Here is a 19,256-nt window from a genome sequence, read left to right as displayed (position 1 = left end):
TGGGCTAATTGGTGTAATAACAATGGCGGTGCGCGTGGCACAGTGCAGCAGGGCCGTGTCCTCAGTGGACTCATCACAGTCACCGTCGCCGTCAGCATCCACATCCACGTCGACCCCAATGTCGCTGTCGATCTCCCACGATGGGAAATGTTCCATTTCGCCCTCGCAGTTCAGATCTTCCTCTTCGAAGTCCTCATACTCGTCGATAAGGATAACTGTATGATGTGGGGAGATATACGTACTTAAATATTCAGAACCTCAACTTCTAATTCGGTTCCGCAGTGCATTTAAAGCAGTACGAATTTTGGGAACATTTCAAAGGCAGGCACAAAGTCTACATATATATTTCGACTGAATTTGATTTAATTACTTGAACTATCTGGCGGCGTTGCCTTTGCAGCGCACTCCAGGGATTGTGCTCCCTCGTCTGGTATACTAATGCGCTGTTCCTGCTTGCTATACGGCTCCGATGTGGATCTATGCAGGCTGCAATACATGGGATAGTTCTTATTCGTATATTTGCTTATGGGAATGGCGGAACCAACCTTAACGTAACACGTTTCTTGGTCCTATTATCTAATTCAGTCATAAAAACATCATTGTGCTGCTGCTTCTCAGACCCCAGCTGATATGAGTTAAGCACGGAAGACTACAAAGGATATACATATACAATTATGAGATCGTTTGGAGGGACTCAGTCTCAGCTCTACCTTGGTATTGGTCGATGTATGCTGCGTGTGAGGCGGCATCGGGGTTTGCGTGGCGATCACATCGGTTGTCGTTGTGATTGTCTGCGTGGAGGTGAGCGCCCTCAGCTCTGTGCCATCCGTGGATGTGGCCGAAGTGGCGGTCGGTGTGTGCTCTGGATGCACACTCAGTGCCGCGGTGCGCTTCCAAACATCGATCATCGACAGGTTGTGAGTGTGGTGCAGGGGATTGTGGCTAGGGCTAATGGAATGTATTTTGCTGGGCTTTGCTGGGAGGGGTAGGGCCAAGAATCTATCACGATCCTCCATGTAGGCTTTGATCAGCACGTCCAGCTTCTCTTCTATGTCAGCGACCTATCCAAGCAACAATAATTACAGTCTAGCTCTGTTGGGCTGGTCAATCATTGTGGGGCCACCTCACCTGTCGCTCGACTTTAACCACACGGGAGGCTAAACTTATTTTAGATGCATAGACGTCCTTGGCCTTGGAGCCTTGTTTGCCCAGGATTTGATCCAAACTGTGGAATGAACGTGAGTCAGTAAATGGTAGGGAAATGGATGTTCATTCCACGTTTATTTGGCAGACTCACCGCAAATGAAGCATCTTAACGCGACCCAACAGGTCCACGTGGCCTAGAAGGAGCAAAGAGAGGTATAAAGTTTTGAAGCTAGTCTGTGATTGCTAGTCTTAGAGTTATATCTCATAGCCTGAAGGTTACTATTTAGGGGAGCAGAACAGGGGAGGGCTTTTGTGCTCACCAGCTGCGTACTGCTCCATGACATCCTTGACATCGTACGGCTTCAAGGCCTCCTTGAACTTGCGCCGTGCCACAAAGTACTTGAGCTGCAATAAAAATCTCTCTCAGTTGCATATCCGACTCGATCCCTTCCAGTGGTGAGTGGTGCCCCGTGTCCGTATCCGTGTCCCACCACGTACTCACCTTGCGAATGAACCGAATGGCCGTCTTGTGTCTATTGGTTAGCTGCGTGCAGCGCGGCTCATCTTCCTCATCTAAGGGCAATTTGTGAATCAGAGAGATTGACTTGTGCGTTAGGTTTTGGTTGCTAGCTTCGCTTGGTTGGTTTTGGTTTGGTTTGGTTATTGGTGTTTTTTTTTTTTTTTTTTTGGTTTTGGATACATTTAAGCAAGTCAACGTCAACCCAAATATACAACAACACATACAAAAAGTACCGTTACACACATATATGGAGCAATTAGTAAATACGGATAGGATATTGATAATTATATATATATTATATGATTAATGTCAACAAGAGATAGAGAGATAGATAGAGAGAGAGAGAGCGAGAGCGAGAGCTTAGTTAGTAGGAGTTAGTCGGAGATGCCTGTAGATGGCTGGAATATTCTCCAGCCCAGTTCTGAAGCAAGCGTTGTGGTGTCGTGTGTCCTGTGTCTTGTGTCTGGTGGCAGATGGGATGTGTGTGGGGGGAGCATGGAGTGCGGCTGGACTGGGACTAACTAAGGCTACAAATCAAAGCGGGGCACTCTACACAGGTGGACGGCATGCATCCCTAGCATCACAGCATAGCAGAGGGTAGGAGATCCTCCCAGAGCGGGAGAGAGATGCTTCGCACGCACTTGCCACACCGAAGGACCCGTTCGGCCCACCATCAGCAGCAGCCGATCTGTGCGAGAATCCTGTCTCCAGGAACTGCGATGCGGCTGCAAAGAATCGACCCGTCCGACCACTTCCCGAGCTCGGACTCGGACTGGCACTGCGGCGCTGGGTGGGCACTGGCAGCGTCATCGTGCTGTTCCTCTCAAAGTTATCCGTATTGGGGTCATCTTGGCCGGCCTCCAGGTCCGCAGGGTTTGTGGGGGCCACCCGGGTATTGCGCAGCGAAAGCGATGAGCCGAATAAGCTGCCATGCAGAAAGCCAAACAGCACCACGGGAATGGTCAGATTTCTAGAGGCAGACTCGCTTTTGGCCTGGCCCGGACCCTCCTCGACCGATGACGCCTGGTGGGAGAACTCGGCCAGAGCGCCAGCACTGGAGCTGAGCTTGCAGTTGGCCAGCTGGCCACTGGGCTGGGCTAAGTGAGTTAGAGAGCGGAATTAGTTCCTGTCGATGTCGATGGCGATCCCTCTGTCCCAGGGTTAGTGGAGCCACAGTTAGTCGGTGAGTCGTGGATTCGTGGAGTCGGGCGTCTAGTGATGGGGGTGTCGGGTGTCGTGTGTCGGGTGTCGGGAATGTTATGTAACCAACAAACAACATCAATTAAAATTTCAATCAGTCTTATCTCTGGGATGCAAGTCACAACATTGACACAACCACAACACTCAATATAATAAAATGTGATACAAAAAAAATTTGTTTAAGTTTTGAGTTTTTTTTTTTTGTTTTTTTCTCTCTCGACATTCGTATTGTAGGACCTGGGGGAGAGGACCTTGTAGACTTACCGTCTGAATTTTTAATATTTTTTAAACAAGTGGTCTCAGCCACAGAATCTTCGCTGAAACTTGGATTCATGGATTTGCCATTCTGTACTACCTCTGCAAAATTTCAAATCAAAGGTTAAACTTTCATTCCGCACACTAGGTATGCGAGTATGTATACAATATATCTCGGAGGAGGCTGTAATTGTAACTATAACTGAAGGTGGACTACGAGTACGAGTATAGTATGTGTCAGTAAAACTTGGGTTCAAAAGACACGGTACAGACACGCTCTATGGGGTGGGGGCCTTGGCTACGAAATATACTTAAATCATAATTGTTGTTACAAGTGGGGAAAAATCGGCTCTACCTTCTATAGCAGTGGAACTACTTCTTCCCTCTTCTTTTTTGAGTGGATGCAGTTTTCTTTTTTGTGTTTTATTATTCTGTGTTTTAGTTTCTATCAATTGTTTGTTGGTCAACTTAGGAGTTACGTTTGACTTGATTTGATTCTGGTTTATGAGGTCATGACTTTGCACTTGGTCTAGCTGTAACTTTGGTTTCCTTTCGCACAAATCCACTGAAGCTAGTCCTAGTCTTATCTCTTTTCATACTCCCTAAAGGCATATTGATTGATATTTGTGGGGTCTGAGAAGATAATTCTGTTGGTCACATAGATTAAATCCCAGTCCAAGAATTAGTATGGCATTTGGGGCCAACAGATGACCGAAAACTAAAGACAGCTCGAATAAGTTTTCAAATAATTACGTTATTTGTAAAGACAATTAATTCATAACTAACATATTTACTCATGAACACGCTTCTGGAATCGGCAAATCAATATCAATAATACATACAGTCTGGCTGAAACTACTATTTATTGTTTATTGTTTGATTCAGGGCTAATTGATTGGGCACTTCTTGAATTGAAATTGATGGCAGAGCATTGCATGCATGACGATAACAAAAAACCAACAAATTATAGAGTAAATATGTCCATCGAAACGAGTTAAGTGCATTCCATCTTTCAGTTCATGTAACCAAAGACATATCTATAAATTCTCCCACATTTATTGGCTACTTATACTGGTTGGTTGGGGGGAGGGGGGGTGTTCCTTGTCTTTTGGGGTGCTGGGGGCAGCGTAAATAGCAAAAGAAATCCTTCTTTTTGATATTGTTTGCCCTGCAAAAGTAGAGTTGGAAAGAACAACATGCACGGACTGTACAGAGCGTTTTATGGCCTTGAGCGTACTTAGGAAATGTATTGTAAATATAATAACATTTATCGAATATTAAATGGGAGAGCTTTTCAAATTAGTTCAGCCATCGATCCGCGATCGATCCATTAGTTCCTTATAGCTACAAAACGCACTGTATCCCCATATCCTGTTAAGCTGGGCGTGTGTGTGTGTGTGTGTGATTGATTGTGTGGGTAAGTGTGGGTTGTGTGCAAACAGAAATTTGTAATGGAATCGAAATGGGAAACATAAACGGAGAGGAGTCGGAAATCGTTCGGCCTGCAACTTACCCAAGTTCTCGACGGATGCATTGATGTCCCGAATGGTGCGAGTGTAGCGTGTGGAGGCACGAGACGAGCCCGGGGGCTTGGACAGGCCGCTGCCATCGGCACCCGGGGTCTGGATGGTCTGGCTCTTGTGTCGCCTAATTGTGGGCAGCCGGGCCACGAAAGATGTGTTGTGCTTAAAGCTGGAGGACGCGCGTCTGTATCGGATCAGGATGGGCGATGTTCGAGAACAGAGAATATGATAGTTTTAGTCAACACTCAGATAGTTGCAGATATCAAAAAGCTGTAGTCGAGACACACGAGTATATACATAGTATTTTTCAACTGAGAGGTAGGTTGGTTATCTGGCAAACGCAAACAGGTAGTAAGATACGAGTGAGATAGGATCGTGTGGTACAAGTGTAGGTGTAGCTGTGTGTGTTTTTGTGGGTGTGCAGACATTGAGAGGTGAGAAAGTAGGTGCTTGAGCTTTGGGTGCTACGTGCTGTGGTAAAAACATTGAGGATTAATTCAAGCATTTACAATTACAAATGATGTGCGGCACTGAAGTCGGTCCGCTGCCGACTGCGATACGTTCCCGATACCCATCCACTAGCAGATCATATCTTAATCGAAATCATTCATGTTACTCAGGTTGTGTATCCTCATTAGCTCGGATCTTCCTTAGGGGATCCCTCTGGTTACAGGGATTCACGCGGACAGACGGAAAAAGGTTCTGATCTAGGAGTACCGGAAACGTATTCTCTTGGCTAGGATCCAGCTGAGCCGAGGCTTAGCTGAAGTGCTCTGGGTAGGGGCTGGGCTGGGCTGGGCTGGACTGGAAGGAGTGAGTGGGTGGGTGGGTTTCTTGGAGTAGAGGGGGACACAAACAGAGAGGGGAGCAGAGAGAGAGAGAGAGAGAATCGAATAAAAAGCATTTAGCTCATTTGGCTTCATTGAACTCACGTGTTAATTATAGTTTACACACACATTTATTTGCATTTTTATGGAGTTGTTGTTTTTTTTTTTGTTTTTTTGTTGGTGGAATGACCGCGCGGGCGCATGGGGCAGCAGAACACACAGAATGAGAATCAATTCGTATCACATTGATTAATTTGACTTGGTCTTTGGGGAAAATTTCAAAAAATTAAGCATAGAATTCTTTCAAATGTAGCAGCAGTCGGAAAAGATGTACATGTATATGAGAGAGAAAGACAGAGAGAGAGAGAGAGAGGGAGAGGGAGAGACAGAGATAGAGAAAGAGAGATGGGTGCTGATGGGAGATGGTAAGTAAGCTGCGAATTATCTTGATTTGATTCGATTGAATGTGGAGGAGCCATGTCTACTACGAATGTGAGTGCTGGGAGGGGCCGAGGAGGACCACCGCCCGTAACAGGATGATTCGGCAATTTGCTGGCTGAGTCTTTGCTTTAAATTGTGGTGTTTGGTTTTTGATATGGTTATCAGGTTTTACCTATATTCACTTATGTTTTTTAATAATCGCTCCCAGTTTTCAGAACTGAAAATGTTTACAAAAATTATATTATCGATGGAAGAAAGTAAATTATATTCGTAAAAACTTAAGTGGTTAATCGGTTGGCGAGCGGATAGGCGCAAACAGACAGAGAGACAAAGAGAGAGAGTGGGGGGGTTGGGCGGTTAGAGGGAGAGAGAGAGAGAGAGAGATGGTGGCAGTCGAGTGGGCGTTGATCGGGGAGCACACAAGATACAGATACGCTATATGTGTATATGTATAAATATGTATATCTCTAATAGTTCTACCCATGCTGGGTGTTTCTAGTTTATTGGGTTGCGTTTCGCTTTTTGTACAATTTGGATTATTTCTGTTTCAAAAATTGGTTTCATGAGCTGCAGATTGGCGGGCTCTCTGATTGTTCTACGATACGTTTCACCTCAGCAGCTCGTGAACCAATTTTCTATATTGTTATACACACGAATGCAGTTTTGTGTCTATTGTTTGTGTGTGTGTGTGTGTTTGTGAGTGGTGTGTGTGAGTGTGAATAATCTGTGTCTATACAAAGGTCAATCCACTTCTCATCCGCGAAATATCCCTGAATACAAACAAAGGTCCATCTGCGGACTTGTGCAAAAATACTTACGAAGCCGGCGGACTGGGCAGAGCCACCTGGTGTATCTTCCACGTGGCCACAGACACGGAATGCTCATCGGACGCATAGCACCGCCACACGGCCTGGATGAGTGTGGCCGCCGGCTGGCGACGTCGGATCATGTGCTTCTGTCGCTGCTGCTGCTGCACCTTCAGTGCAAAGCCGCTGCCCAGGATTCCCTGCGGAAGGAAGTCGGGTCAGCACGGGAAGCAGGACACACAAAAAGGGCAAACAGGATGCCATTTAATATGGATTATGGACTTACCGCCGGCAGAGCGAAAAACGAGATGCCCAGGAGGGCGCAACAGGAGGCAATCAGCTTGCCCTGCCAGGTGATGGGCACCATGTCGCCGTAGCCCACCGTGCACAGTGTGATCTGTGGGGATATGTTTGGCGGAATGAGTAATGGTTCAGTGGGGGGAGGGGGGGCCTTTGAACCTACCACACCCCACCAGAGGGCCTGTGCAAAGTTGCTGAACTTGTCGTTGACATCCTTCTCCCACATGTAGACCAGGAATGATGCAAAGATTAGACCTAAGAATCCTATATACATGGTTGTGATCAGCTCCTGCAATGCAGACGAATCGGTAAAAATACATGTGCCGTTAGGGGAGGCGTTAGCGGATCGGCCCACCTGTCTGTGTGCGTATACAACCGAACCGAGGAGCTTCCAGGTGCCTCCACGACGATCCATGCGCACCATGCGCAGTATCTGAAAGAACCGCAGGCCTCGCAACGCGCTCGTGGCGAACACCTGGCCCGAAGTGCCCATGCCTAATACTACAATAGAGGCTAAAATGGTGACAATATCTGAAAAGCACACAGAGACCTTGGTCCTCAGATAGTCCTTCTTTTAATCGCTCTCCTGCTCCACTCACCTATAATACAAAATGGTCTCTTTATGAACTTCAGACGCCCCAGGCAGCCCTGGTAGCGCGACCGGCAGCCCGACGACCATAGTCGGGCACCGAACTCCATCGTAAACCAGATGACAACCAGGATCTCCATCCGAAAGAGAATGTACACGGCGTCGTCCTCGTACTCCTTGATGGTGGAAAACACGCTCAGGGCGAGGCATGTGAACACCATCAGGAATCTGGAAGGACAAGGTTACTACCAGATCCACTAGGCATCCCCTATCCGATCACTTACACCATCACATGGTAAAAGATGGCATGCAGGCCGCGCGGACGCTCCAGGAAGTTGTAGAGGCGACTCTGGAGACGCCGGTAACGAACATCGCGGCGAGAGCCGCGATTGTAGTTCAGCGGCTTCCCTAGGAGTGACATTCGCGGTTGCAGGTTTCTTTCCGAGTTTGGCCCACCCGGTCTACATTTCCTGTAAGCGAAGAGAACGAAAGGATCACCATTAACATCAATAGGCATTGAAAACAGTCTTAAATATTCTTATATATCGGCAAGATGTACCCCTTGTACCCCCGGATGTCGTAGAATGCATAAATATCGTTGTCGGGATCCATTCTGATCTCATTCCACACCACTTCACTTCACTCTCGATCACTCTCAAAACGCTGTTAAAAACACTCCCGCCACGTCTGGTCGCAACGGCACTCGATCCGCAACTCGATCGACGGCTGAGTGAGTCCCCAGTTAAAAAACCTTCCCTTCCTTAACATCGAGACATCCAAAACCCTCATGTGTAAATTTTATTAATTATCTACATAAACAGTTTTTATTCCACACACCTTGCATTTTTATGACCAGGCTAGGTCTACGCAGACCTTTATTTGATTTTATTTTGATATATACCGTATAATACCTACAAAACGTTTACATGTATATGTATGTATGTACGTTTGTGGAAGTATATTGCACTTCGTCATCAAGCAACTGTCATAAAAATTGGCGGATTTTAGCGTTTTGGGGTCTCTTTCGGTGTGTCTTCGTGGGCGGGTCAGGCTCACTCCAGTCACGATCTGTCGACTTTGTCTTCGCCCAACGTGCTGCCAAACGATCGCACGTCATTAGCATTGAACGAGTACTCCCATTTTGCGAGCATAGTACTCCCTCCATAGACAAGGCAAATATGGGAGAGTTTGGGGTGCACCTCAATTGGGAAAATTACCAAAGAATCGTGGGAAAGTTCTAACCAGCTGAGATCTGATTCTTAGGAAATTCTGCACATTAGCAGCTAACTTTGGCAACTACACTGAGCGAAACGCATGATAAGGCATATGTTATGATGAGTAATGAAATAGAATCAGTATTTTATCTCGAAACAGACCTCTAAAATTAAGCTTGTACTATTAACAATCTTATCTTAGCCTAGAGAGACTCGTAACTAGTATTGTTTCTTCTACTTGTGCTTCTTTTTACCTTTGAGACAGCTCTTGAGCGAGTTTTTCTAATGGATGCTCGTGAGAATACTGATCTTAGATCTTTTTATGGCTTATCTTATTGATCCTAATTAGAAAGATACGAGCAGTTCCCCCACAAAATCGTATGCCTGATTTACTCTCATTCTAAATGGCAGCACAAAGCATTTACTATTCTGCTAACTTTATGTGGGAAGCGAAGCAGCGGAGAGAGAGAGCCAGTTCCAAGCTTATTTGGAAACCGCTTTGCAAAGCTCTGACTCGCTCTCAAAAAGCTCCCCCGCAACCGTGAGCACACAAGCACACGGACAGAGTGTCGTGACCCTTTGTGTGCGTTTGTTTTGATTCTGCATTGAACTGAGTCACAGTCATATCTTAGGCCCCCAAAAAGTACTCCTCTCTCCCCATCATTTGGGGCATTGTTAAGTGCAGAGGACGGATAGGAAGTTTTTGTAAAATTGTTTAATGCATTTTTTATGGGCTTAGGTTCGGTAGTAATTAAAATATTTGTATGTATGTGTGTGTGTATGTGCACCTTGTAATGCTTGCTTGGACGCCTATGAATGTATGTGTTGTATTTACAGTAGCTTGTCGGGGGAGAACCGAGATTATAATGATAGAAATAAACGTACATTAAATATAAATGGTTCATATATGGTTGTGTATCCGCAATGACACAAGATCACAAGTTGTAGCACCAGGCCGGGCCTCCTTTCGTTCGTTCCGCTGCATCCCCATCACTTCTTGGCGTCGATGATGATCTCATCGCCCGACTGGATGTTGTAGCTGTACAGCTTCTTGTTGGGGAAGCGCATCTCCTCGGGCCCGAGCTCCTTGTAGTCCTGGTCCAGGTAGAAGAGGCGCATCTTGTTGGGCGGCAGGTTGACCAACTTCTCCAGTTTAGCCTTCAGGTCGTTCACCGTCAAATAGATGTCCACGAATCGGCTCTCGCGCAACTCGCCATAGTTGAAGATGACCTTGATGCGTTTGTCCGGCTTGAGGCTGACATCGACCAGGGGGTCAAGCTTTCCGTGCACCTGGAGCAGCTCCTCGTACCGGGCCGGGCGCTCGGCCTCCGGCTTGTCCATATAGTGACGGACGAAGGCGCGCTCTGCATCGATGCGCTCGTCCGTGCCGATCTTGCCACCGCCGTTGAGCATCTCCACGTTGGGCAGCCGGGCTATCAGCAGCTGACGTCGCTCGTGCTCTGTGCACTCCAGATTCTCCCACAGCGGCCAGTGCTTGACCCGGAGGTTCTGCAGCTGCTGGAATTTGGCCAGCTCGTCGATGGCACTCCAGCAATTAAGCTGAGCGGAGCTCAGATTCAGCAGCTTCAGGCTGGGGAAGTACTTGTGGGAGTCGCTGTCCCGGTTCTCCTCGGCCTGCAGCGACCGGATGGGACAGTCGGCCAGGACCAGGGCCTCCAGGTTGGGGAAGAGACGCCCCAGCCGACATATCTCTTGCCAGTGCTCGATGGGATTGCCTGTGAAATGCAGTGTCTTCAGGGCGGGATGGGCTTTGGTGATTCTCCTCTTCTCCTTCGGGCAGTCGCACTGGCCGGCCTCACCATCCTCCTGCAGTCGTCGCTCCGCCTCCTCGGCGTCGATCAGGACATTCGTGTAGTTGTTCAGGCTCAGGTGCAGCTCCTGCAGCACCGGCAGGTTCTGGAGCAGCGCGTCCACGCACTGCCAGTCCAGGTAGGTGCCGTTGAGCACCAGACTCTTCAGGTTGATGGCAGGAGCCTCCGCCAGGGATCTGAGTGGACTGCCCAACTGGTTCTTGCTAAGGTTGAGGAACTCGATGCGCGGCATGTGCTTCAGAATGTTGAACACCTCCTGCCAGTCGCTGAGCTTGTTCTGGGCCAGGTCCAGCTCCCGCACGCGCTGGCACTTCTCCTGGATGCTCTCGAAGTCGCCCGCCGAATCAATGTCGCAGTCGTTCAGCACGAGCAGTGCGGGCACGCTGGTCAGGGGCGAGAGGCGCGGAATGAAGATGGAGAACTCCATCCGCCCGCCACACTTGGTCACCGTAAAGTCGTTGGGCAGGTCCGCGCGCTTGTGCAGCTCCGGCTCGTGGGCGTTCTCGAACTCGCACTTCGAGAAGTACTTGCGCTCCAGCGCCTCCAGCAACGAGGGCATTTTGCTGCTGTTGCTGCTCTGGCTGCCAGGCACTTGCAATTATGTAAATTTGTTGAATCGGGCAGCTTCTGTGGCTTCTTTAGACTCTTCTCATCCAAAGCGTTGCAGATTTCGCCTATTGATTTTCAGCTCTCACTTATTTCTATATTTGCCTCAAAACTGCTTTTGTCTGTGTGATGCAATCCACTTTTGCGCAGTTGCAGTCTTCATTGATTTTAAACAAATTATTGCGCACGTTTCGCGTTTGTTGTAATTGCGCACTTAGTTGAGTCTTTTTCTGTGGTCTGTGGATGGAGCCAAAGATTCGTAACAAAGAAACCAAAAGTGCGTGCAAGCACAGTTACTAATTCCAGTCCAGTCCGCGACGGACAAAGCCAGGGGTCTCCAATGGGCCAATGGGTCTGGTCTGCTCTGGTCTGTCTCTCTCCGCTGCTGGCCTTAGATGCGTTTTCCCTTCGCTTAACCTTTGTTTCTGTTTCTGTTTCTGTTTCTGTTTTTGTTGCTGTAGCTGTAGTTGCTTCCTCTCTGGTCGCGTCCCGTGTCGTCGATGTCCGCTCGCAGTGCCACCAAATGTTCAAATGAATCCACCAACCACTGAGAAGAGAACCACCACGCGAACTCCAACAAGCAGTCGACGTGTGTGTTGTGTGTGTGTGTGTTTGTGTGTGTGTGTGTGTGTGGTCGTGCTGTATTCCGATTCTGGCCTGTTCAGTGCTGCTTTTGTGTGTAGGTCGCTCGGCATGCGCACAGGGGCGGCTGCAGTTGCTCTCGGGTGTCGCGAACAATTTAGAATTTGGTGTTGCTCGAGCTCAAAAGTGCACAATAAGTTCTCGTCTGGCTGTTTATTCAATGGTATTCAACTATCTTTCTAATCAGACAAGAACCTACATATACATCAATTTCGAAGAGGCCAGGAATACTTAAACAGGGACACTATTCTCGCGACGACTGTGTATTGTTTGTGAATTTAGCCTAGCCCCAGTTTAGGGCCCCGTAGTCGGCGCTGTCTGCCTGCTTTTCATGTAAATGCTCTGACAGCGACCTTGCCGATAAAAATAAATATGCTCAATTACGAAATTTGTTTCAAACCGAAAACACACAAATTATTTGTTTGACTGCTTTCGCTTTTTGGGGCACAAATAGAATACAGAGCAGAGCAGAGCAGAATATTATTGAAAATACACATTTATAATGACCTTGTCCCATGCACTTGGCAGCGGCCCTAGCAATATATTCTGGCAGCTGTCAAATTGGGCGCGAGGCCCTCCATCGAAAGTGAGTTCGCCTCTGTGGAGCTGTGAGGAAAACCAGTTATAAAGTCAATGGTCATGCCACAGTAGGTACCCCGTACAAGTGACGGTTACACGCTACTTCTCGCCGTTGATTTTGATTGACAGTCGCAATTGCAAATGGGGCGAGCTGCAAATATTCATAAGTACTTCTAAATTTATTTGCCCTTGGCTCTCATATGGGATTACATGTGTATCAGTCGCTGAGGTTACCGTAACCACTCAATGGGGTTTCACTTTGCCGACAGCTTGAAAGGTGCGCAATAAATAAGCCATCCATAGGAAGAGCGAGAGCGAGAGAGATAGAGTGCGAGTGCGAGTGCGAGAGAAGTGAAGTGAAGAGAGAGCGCGCGCGCCAATTTACAAAGCTCTCGCGCACACAGCTGTGCTTTGTTGTCTCGCTACTAATGCTGTTTCCACATGCAAACACGTACATTAGAGTGTAAGGGGTTGACAGGGGAAGGAAATGAATGGGGTCTCATATGTTTGTTTGCTCTTAGAAATAAAATTACGCAGCACTTTGCAGAGCACAGCTGATTGTGTTTGGCCAGGAAAGCTCCTCTGGCTCTAGCTCTGGCTCTTGCTCTCCCACTCCGATGATGGTGCCGTGAGCTTTCACGCCATGTGCAGTGCATTCCATCGACCCAAACAGATGGCAGCACTGGCAGGCAGGCGTCGATTGTCATTGTTGTAGATGGGCTTTTTTTCTGGCGTTGGGGGGCGTTATAAATTTGATTTGCACAAAACGTACCGTTTGATGCCGTGCTACAACGAAGGTTTTGTTGTTGCCACCGCTACGCTCGGCTGAAGTCAATTTGGCAAATATTTCGCTGTGCACACATCCATAAATATGGCTCATAGATAAAATTATTTGTACACCCACACTGGTGCACCCAAATCTACGGGCAATATCTTGGGCTGACAGCTTGTTCCAAATTGCTGAATACCTGAGCAGGGTTCCATCAGTTTTATCAACAATGTTGTTCATTTTGTTCCACCCCCCTCTCTCAGCCCACTCACTGTTTGAAATCCTGCGAAAAATTTCAGGCTGGGGGATGTACTAGTGAAATTCCTGTAACTTTAGAGGGAAGGAATCCCCGATTTACCTTCAGTACCTCTTCGGGGATGACGGTTCTTTGACGGTTTTTTATTGGTTCTGCACTCGAAAACAAGTTGAAGGGGAATGCTATTGGTTTGCTCTTCCCTGTTGTTCCTCCTTCAATACTTGGAGACTTAGAAGGAATACCTTTGGTAATTCCAATTTTCCAGATAGGAACACCGTTCTGGTATTTATTATAGACATGAAGGATGACAATTCCCGTGGAGTATGATTTTCTAATAATATTCTAAACTGCCAAAATGTAATCAAAGATCTCCCCAATTTCCCATGGTTCTATGAGGAAAATCTACTAGCATCCTTGTGACGTGAGAACCCCGTTTTACCAGATTTGATCCGATTGATGGTGCTTTTAACCCCAGAAGTCAATCACTTAAGTATGAATCAACCTGTCCCCAAGACAGATGCGGATTCATTCGAGCATCTATCAAGCCATCAATTATGTCGTCGAACCACATCGCTCATTAGCTCTTCATACACTAGAGTACATGCATACACACAAATATGCGCATGTGTGTGCAGATATAGCCGCCCGGCATATCCCCTCCACCCAGAAGGGGGACTTTCTTTCTATATTTAACCAAAATCGTTTGGAATTTTGCTTCTAAGCTTGTCGGCATTTCATACATACAAACGTATGAGTATTTCAAAAATATATATAATTTCTGCTGTTGTTGGTTCTGGGCGTCGGGGTTTTCCCCATCTCTCCTTCAACCGACAAAGCAGGGCAACAAATAAGCCATTTGTCAATATAATTTTCATTTGTCATGGGTCAGGGCCCACCAGCGACTTTTCACCGCTGACAGGGCTCGACACCGGCTCACTCCTGGACCACAGATCAACATCATATATCATATATCATGTAGAATTTATTATTTTCTGATCTACACATACTACGTATAGTATGCCCGTTGATTTGACTTTATTGGGTTTATTATTTCCACGAAGATGAATGGATGCGATTTCGTGTAATTAGGAACTCTCGACTGTTGTTGTTGTTTTGCAGCGATATAAATATTTCTTTATTGCTGGTGGATTGTTTACATGTGGGGCATGTACAAAGGCCCAGTATAATCCATCCCATACCATCGAAATTTCGAATCGATTGCGTCAATAAATGCAAAAACTAAAATCTAGCTGCCCGGCGGCACTGCCACTGTTGTTGCCACTGTTCTTGCCTGCTGCTCGTAAAGTTCTAAAAATTGTTCGGGTGTCTGCGACGTTTAACGACTTTAAGCAGAATGGCACAACAGAACCTCAGAGAGCATAAACACACTGTCGAGATGCTAGATGGACCAGTACCCTCCTGCTTTGCACTGCTTTGTCTTTGTCTCGGTGAAAGTCTAGACAGTTTTTGAATTATTGCACCTTACCCACCAACGTTGTTAACAGCATCTCTGTGTCTGGGCCCTGGAATCGGCTGAAGCCCTGCGTATGAGTAATTTGGTTATTATGATCCGCCCTGTGCCGCATTTCAAATGAGGTCTGCGAGACCGTTTTAGCGGCTTTGAAATACGTCTGAGAGGTCGGTCGGTGACATATTTCTCCGATGGGAAACTTTGCTCGTAAGTTCTGTGAGAACTCGCAGAGTGACAGGCGAATCGAACAATAATAAAAACTTTTTTGGCGATAAGGAGAAAAAAAATTGTTTAAATGATTGACTATTGACTGTTGGGTATTTTTGCTATTGCTGTTGATGGAACGGCGCTGACAAGCCAATATTCAGTTTATTGCCTTCCCGTCCCATTACTACCCCGCTGCTCGATAAGAATTTTCAGTTTTTAACTCAATTTTTACCCTGTGGCTTTTATGGTTGCCAGCTTCACGCTTCGACTAATTCTGTTTCGCACGCCGCGCCGGGAGGGGCATGGGGTGTGGCGTGAGGCATGGGGCATGGGGCACTGTCAACTAGCGTTAATTTAATATGCAACATTTGCACTTTTCGGTCAGCTGCCTCCTCACACAACACCAGACAGACGCAGAAGCGCAACCCCGCACTGCCATGCCCTCGAACCCACTCGATCTGGGGTTCATCGGTTACGCTATCGGTGGCGGTGTCATGTTCTGCGAGCAGCCCGGTTGCCTGCCGGGTCTCTGTGGGCCAGCAGATTGCCTTGGCAGCGAAAATAGCAATCTACGTGATGCACTTTGGCTGGTCTGCCGAGCGGTGGCGGTGGAGGTGGAGGTGGCAACGGGATTCCGATTCGGAGTGGCAAGGCTTGTGTGATAAGAACAAATTGTGCACAGTTTCTGTCCACAGTCAATATTTATTCACATCTATAAAACGTTACGTTACGTTCATTGGGGAGCTTAAGCGGGGAAATTTAAATGTGAATTAATTATTCAATAGCTGGAGACTCGGGGACCTACAGAAGCTTTAAGTACGGTGGAACATAAAGTTTGGTCTTAAATTGAAATCAAACAACCTCATTGCTAATACATACTCGTATGTATGTACACAAGTCCATTTATAGCTCTTCTGTTGCCATTCTTTAACATCACTTTACTTTGCAATCCTAAGAATATCTGCATAAAATAATCCCATGGATGTTTTGCTTATTGAAATTTCGCTGTTGCCTTGCCAAAGGATTTCACTTGCTTGGCTGCACTCTTACTCTCAGTCTCTGTTCCTGCCTCTGCTACTGTATCTCTGTCTCGTTCTGTTATCGGAGAAGCTTAAAGAAACATTTTTATGGCCATAATATTCGGCTTAGTCCCCGTACTCATCGCCTTGTGTGGGGGCGGTTGGGCGCTGGTGCCCGTATGGGTTCCTGGAAGAGCTTGCAGATATTGTCTGGCAATGGAATGCTTAATACAAAAGTCAAGTTGATTGTTCTGAAAGTAGTACTACACATATATGTAACTGAATCATTTGTGGGATGGGAGTGGGGGTGTTCGAGGGAGAAGTTCTCCCGGCTCATTACCAGGATATTAACAGTCTTCCCACGGCGGGCGGTGGTGTGTCGTGCCTGGTGGGGTCAAGCCAATGGCAAACAGAATTATTCATAACATAGCCCCACCATTGAGGTGAGGTAGACTTTGCTGCGAAGGCCTCTACGGTAAGTATCGGTTTTGTTGGGGCTGGGCGTGCAATTAATTTGCTGGCAATAATGAAATCTAGGACAAAATGTTGGCACAAGGAACATCGTTGACAGTTGACTGCCTGCGTACCGTCTCTCTCCCCCACCTCCCCCACTTCCCCCCGTCGATGTGGAAACAGTTGTTTCTCTGTGCCGGGCTCTCGCTTGTAGCATTCAATGAAATGAAATTATTTGCCAGCTGTTGGAATGTGTGTGAGCCATGGCCTACATAGCACAGGAGGGCAGCGGTAGGAGACAGAAACAGAAGGAGAAACAGAGTTGCCAATGTGTCGGTGTTGGCAACACATCGCGCCCCTCCCCCCCTCCATCACTCACATGCTCTCCTCCAGATCTGCATATCAATTGCCGGCAGCCTCAGACGGGGACTCGAAAGCGTTATAGATTATATCCCACTCGCCAACCATGGCACCCCGCCCACCCCCCAGCCAGACCATGAACTCTGCCCCCAGTGCACGGTGTTCGCTCTGTTGTCGAGCTGTTTGTTTTTCATCTGGGCCATGTTTTTAATCAAACTAAAATACCTGGCAACGTCAACAGGAGCAGAGCCCCTCCCCCCTGATTCTTTTGAGGATAATCGAGGAGTCTGGGGAAATGCTCTTTTATATTTTGATTGAATTGAAAGCAAGTCGCAAGGAGTTGATATACGACAGATGGTTGCCATGAAATGTACATGAAATGATGATGCGAGCTATATAATATTTCATGTGCAGCAAAAGGAATTAAAAAATCCAGCTTCAAGGCTAATTATTGAGACGGTCCGTAGATAAAGCCAATCAGAGATAGAATTTTGTTCGAAAAACTAATTTTCAAAGCATCTATTATAAAAGAAACTCAGGATAGCACTGACAGATGGTATCTTTAAGCTGTTTTTGGGGGATTAGATATAAGGTACCCAAAAATTCAATTCAAATTTATTGCTTCAGTTTTATCTGAAATTTGCCATCATAAATTCTCCAGTCTCTGACAGACATCGCCAACAGTTTTCATTGTTTTATTTTCGTTAGAATTATTTCCATCCATCTGAACTGTTTAAATAATTGAAATTCCGACAGGAAGGATCCGATCCGAGTGCCGATTCAATAGTTGATAATCGATGAGAGTTTGTATTTTTATGAATCAAAAAATGGCACTCGTTCAATTGATCTGTGGAGGAGTCAACCAATGTGGCAAGCTGTCGGATGCAAAAGCGAGTTTCCCCGGTAACATAGACCTTGATTACCCTGCAGAGTACACCCATTACAGGGGGGAGGGGCCCCATCTTTTCTAACTACTGTGGCCTAATCCTTTGGCCTTCGTTCCAGACAGCCGCCTCGCCTCGCCTCTCCTCTCCTCCTTTTGACCCGTTTTGATGGCGTTTGACACTGATTGGACCTGCAATGGCGACACTGGATAATGACGTTGTCGGATGCCGTGCCAAAAAGTTATCAATGAATCACTCTAAGTGCGCTAATTTGCCCCGCGCCATAAGCCCGGCCATTATTTGCATATTCCCCATCTGTTGGCTTTTGTTTGTCGATTTAAATTGTTAAGATCTTAATGCTATTGTTGCTACTTTTGGTTTCTGGCTGTTGCTGTACTTGTTGATGCCTTTCATCAATCAAATGTCCGCGGCTCAGTCGTCTCTTTGGGAGCAACAACAGTTGAGAATTTATTGTAATTTGTTTGAACAGCTGGCAAAGGCGGCCATCACACGGAGGCAGGAGGCAGGAGGCAGCTTTTGTTTGGCCAGAGATTAGTCAGGCTGGTCCTGCCCCTCCTCCTTCGCGAGTCCCGAGTCCCGTGTTCCGTGTCCCGAGTCCCGAGTCTCGTGTACGTGCGGACACGCAAAAATTGCAGAGCCCTGTCTCAACTAATGATAATTACATTCGACGTGGCCTTCGCACTGGGGGCACCGTGGAGTGGCAGTGGCAGGGCGTGGGAGGTTGGTCCTTTAAGCCGCTTTAAGCATTAAGGCCAACACCTCCCACGACACCTATTTATATATAAGCCACCGCCTGCGACATCCCCGACTTGGAGCAGCAGGCTTAATTTTAATTATCGCCAAATTGCGTTACATTCTCAGCAGGACACAGAGAGCAATTATTCTAGACATCAATTCATCGATGCAAGTACAGTGCGTTTCGTGAGGTTAGTTCACGCTTCTTCTCACGAGTGATTTCACTCGTTGATTGATCGATAATTTATCGCAGGGGACTGCTTCTATCGATCGAAGTTGAACTCCCGTGTTTTCTCGCATAGTCAATACAGTTTCGAAACGCACTGTCCTGGCATAAGAAGCTATATTCACTTAAGTTTCAATCAATGGCCAAATATTGAATTACAAGAATCAATTAATTCAATTTCTGGTGGCTTTGCGGCGGCTTCCTTCAATTGGAAACGAAACTCTCGATAGTTTCCGAGTGGCAGGGTGAGGGGGAAATGCTTCAATTTGAACCGTTTTAAAGGTCAAAAATGGCGCCCTTTTTGGCCATTTTGCCAGAGAAGGGCCATCCGGGAAGCCGAGCCAAGTGCAAGTGGGCAAAGTGACAATGGCCAAA

The 19,256-nt window shown here is 46.9% G+C and overlaps 2 protein-coding genes across 16 annotated transcripts in view; both read right to left on the bottom strand.

Moving 5' to 3' along the window:
• Positions 1 to 19,256, bottom strand: part of LOC108158995 (potassium voltage-gated channel subfamily KQT member 4) — a 33,268-nt gene that overhangs the window by 331 nt on the left and 13,681 nt on the right. For 2 of the 15 annotated variants that reach the window (XM_033390385.1, XM_033390386.1), the window contains 17 exons: positions 7,892 to 8,077; positions 7,618 to 7,835; positions 7,374 to 7,549; positions 7,182 to 7,307; positions 7,005 to 7,115; positions 6,731 to 6,918; positions 6,085 to 6,129; positions 4,635 to 4,828; positions 2,308 to 2,763; positions 1,649 to 1,719; positions 1,467 to 1,551; positions 1,298 to 1,340; positions 1,129 to 1,225; positions 711 to 1,061; positions 546 to 649; positions 371 to 486; positions 1 to 215 (listed from right to left, as the gene is read on the bottom strand). In XM_033390385.1, coding sequence (XP_033246276.1) covers positions 1 to 215; positions 371 to 486; positions 546 to 649; positions 711 to 1,061; positions 1,129 to 1,225; positions 1,298 to 1,340; positions 1,467 to 1,551; positions 1,649 to 1,719; positions 2,308 to 2,763; positions 4,635 to 4,828; positions 6,085 to 6,129; positions 6,731 to 6,918; positions 7,005 to 7,115; positions 7,182 to 7,307; positions 7,374 to 7,549; positions 7,618 to 7,835; positions 7,892 to 8,028 — 2,733 coding nt within the window. In that variant the 5' untranslated portion in view covers positions 8,029 to 8,077. Of the gene's footprint in view, positions 216 to 370; positions 487 to 545; positions 650 to 710; positions 1,062 to 1,128; positions 1,226 to 1,297; positions 1,341 to 1,466; positions 1,552 to 1,648; positions 1,777 to 2,307; positions 2,764 to 3,130; positions 3,224 to 4,634; positions 4,829 to 6,084; positions 6,130 to 6,730; positions 6,919 to 7,004; positions 7,116 to 7,181; positions 7,308 to 7,373; positions 7,550 to 7,617; positions 7,836 to 7,891; positions 8,078 to 8,166; positions 8,315 to 19,256 lie in introns of those variants that run through there. The other 13 variants (XM_033390381.1, XM_033390382.1, XM_017291858.2 and 10 more) reach the window with 13 other exon arrangements.
• Positions 9,527 to 12,143, bottom strand: LOC108158997 (tubulin-specific chaperone cofactor E-like protein). The gene is made up of 2 exons (XM_017291859.2): positions 11,557 to 12,143; positions 9,527 to 11,496 (listed from the first exon to the last, which is right to left on the bottom strand). Exon 2 carries the CDS (start codon positions 11,210 to 11,212, stop codon positions 9,812 to 9,814), a length of 1,401 nt encoding a protein of 466 aa, XP_017147348.1. The 5' UTR covers positions 11,213 to 11,496; positions 11,557 to 12,143; the 3' UTR covers positions 9,527 to 9,811.

Source organism: Drosophila miranda, chromosome 3, assembly GCF_003369915.1.
Source record: "Drosophila miranda strain MSH22 chromosome 3, D.miranda_PacBio2.1, whole genome shotgun sequence".
Classification (NCBI taxonomy): domain Eukaryota; kingdom Metazoa; phylum Arthropoda; class Insecta; order Diptera; family Drosophilidae; genus Drosophila; species Drosophila miranda.
Note: the sequence above shows the minus strand (reverse complement) of the source record. Positions and strands in the feature narration are given on the sequence as shown.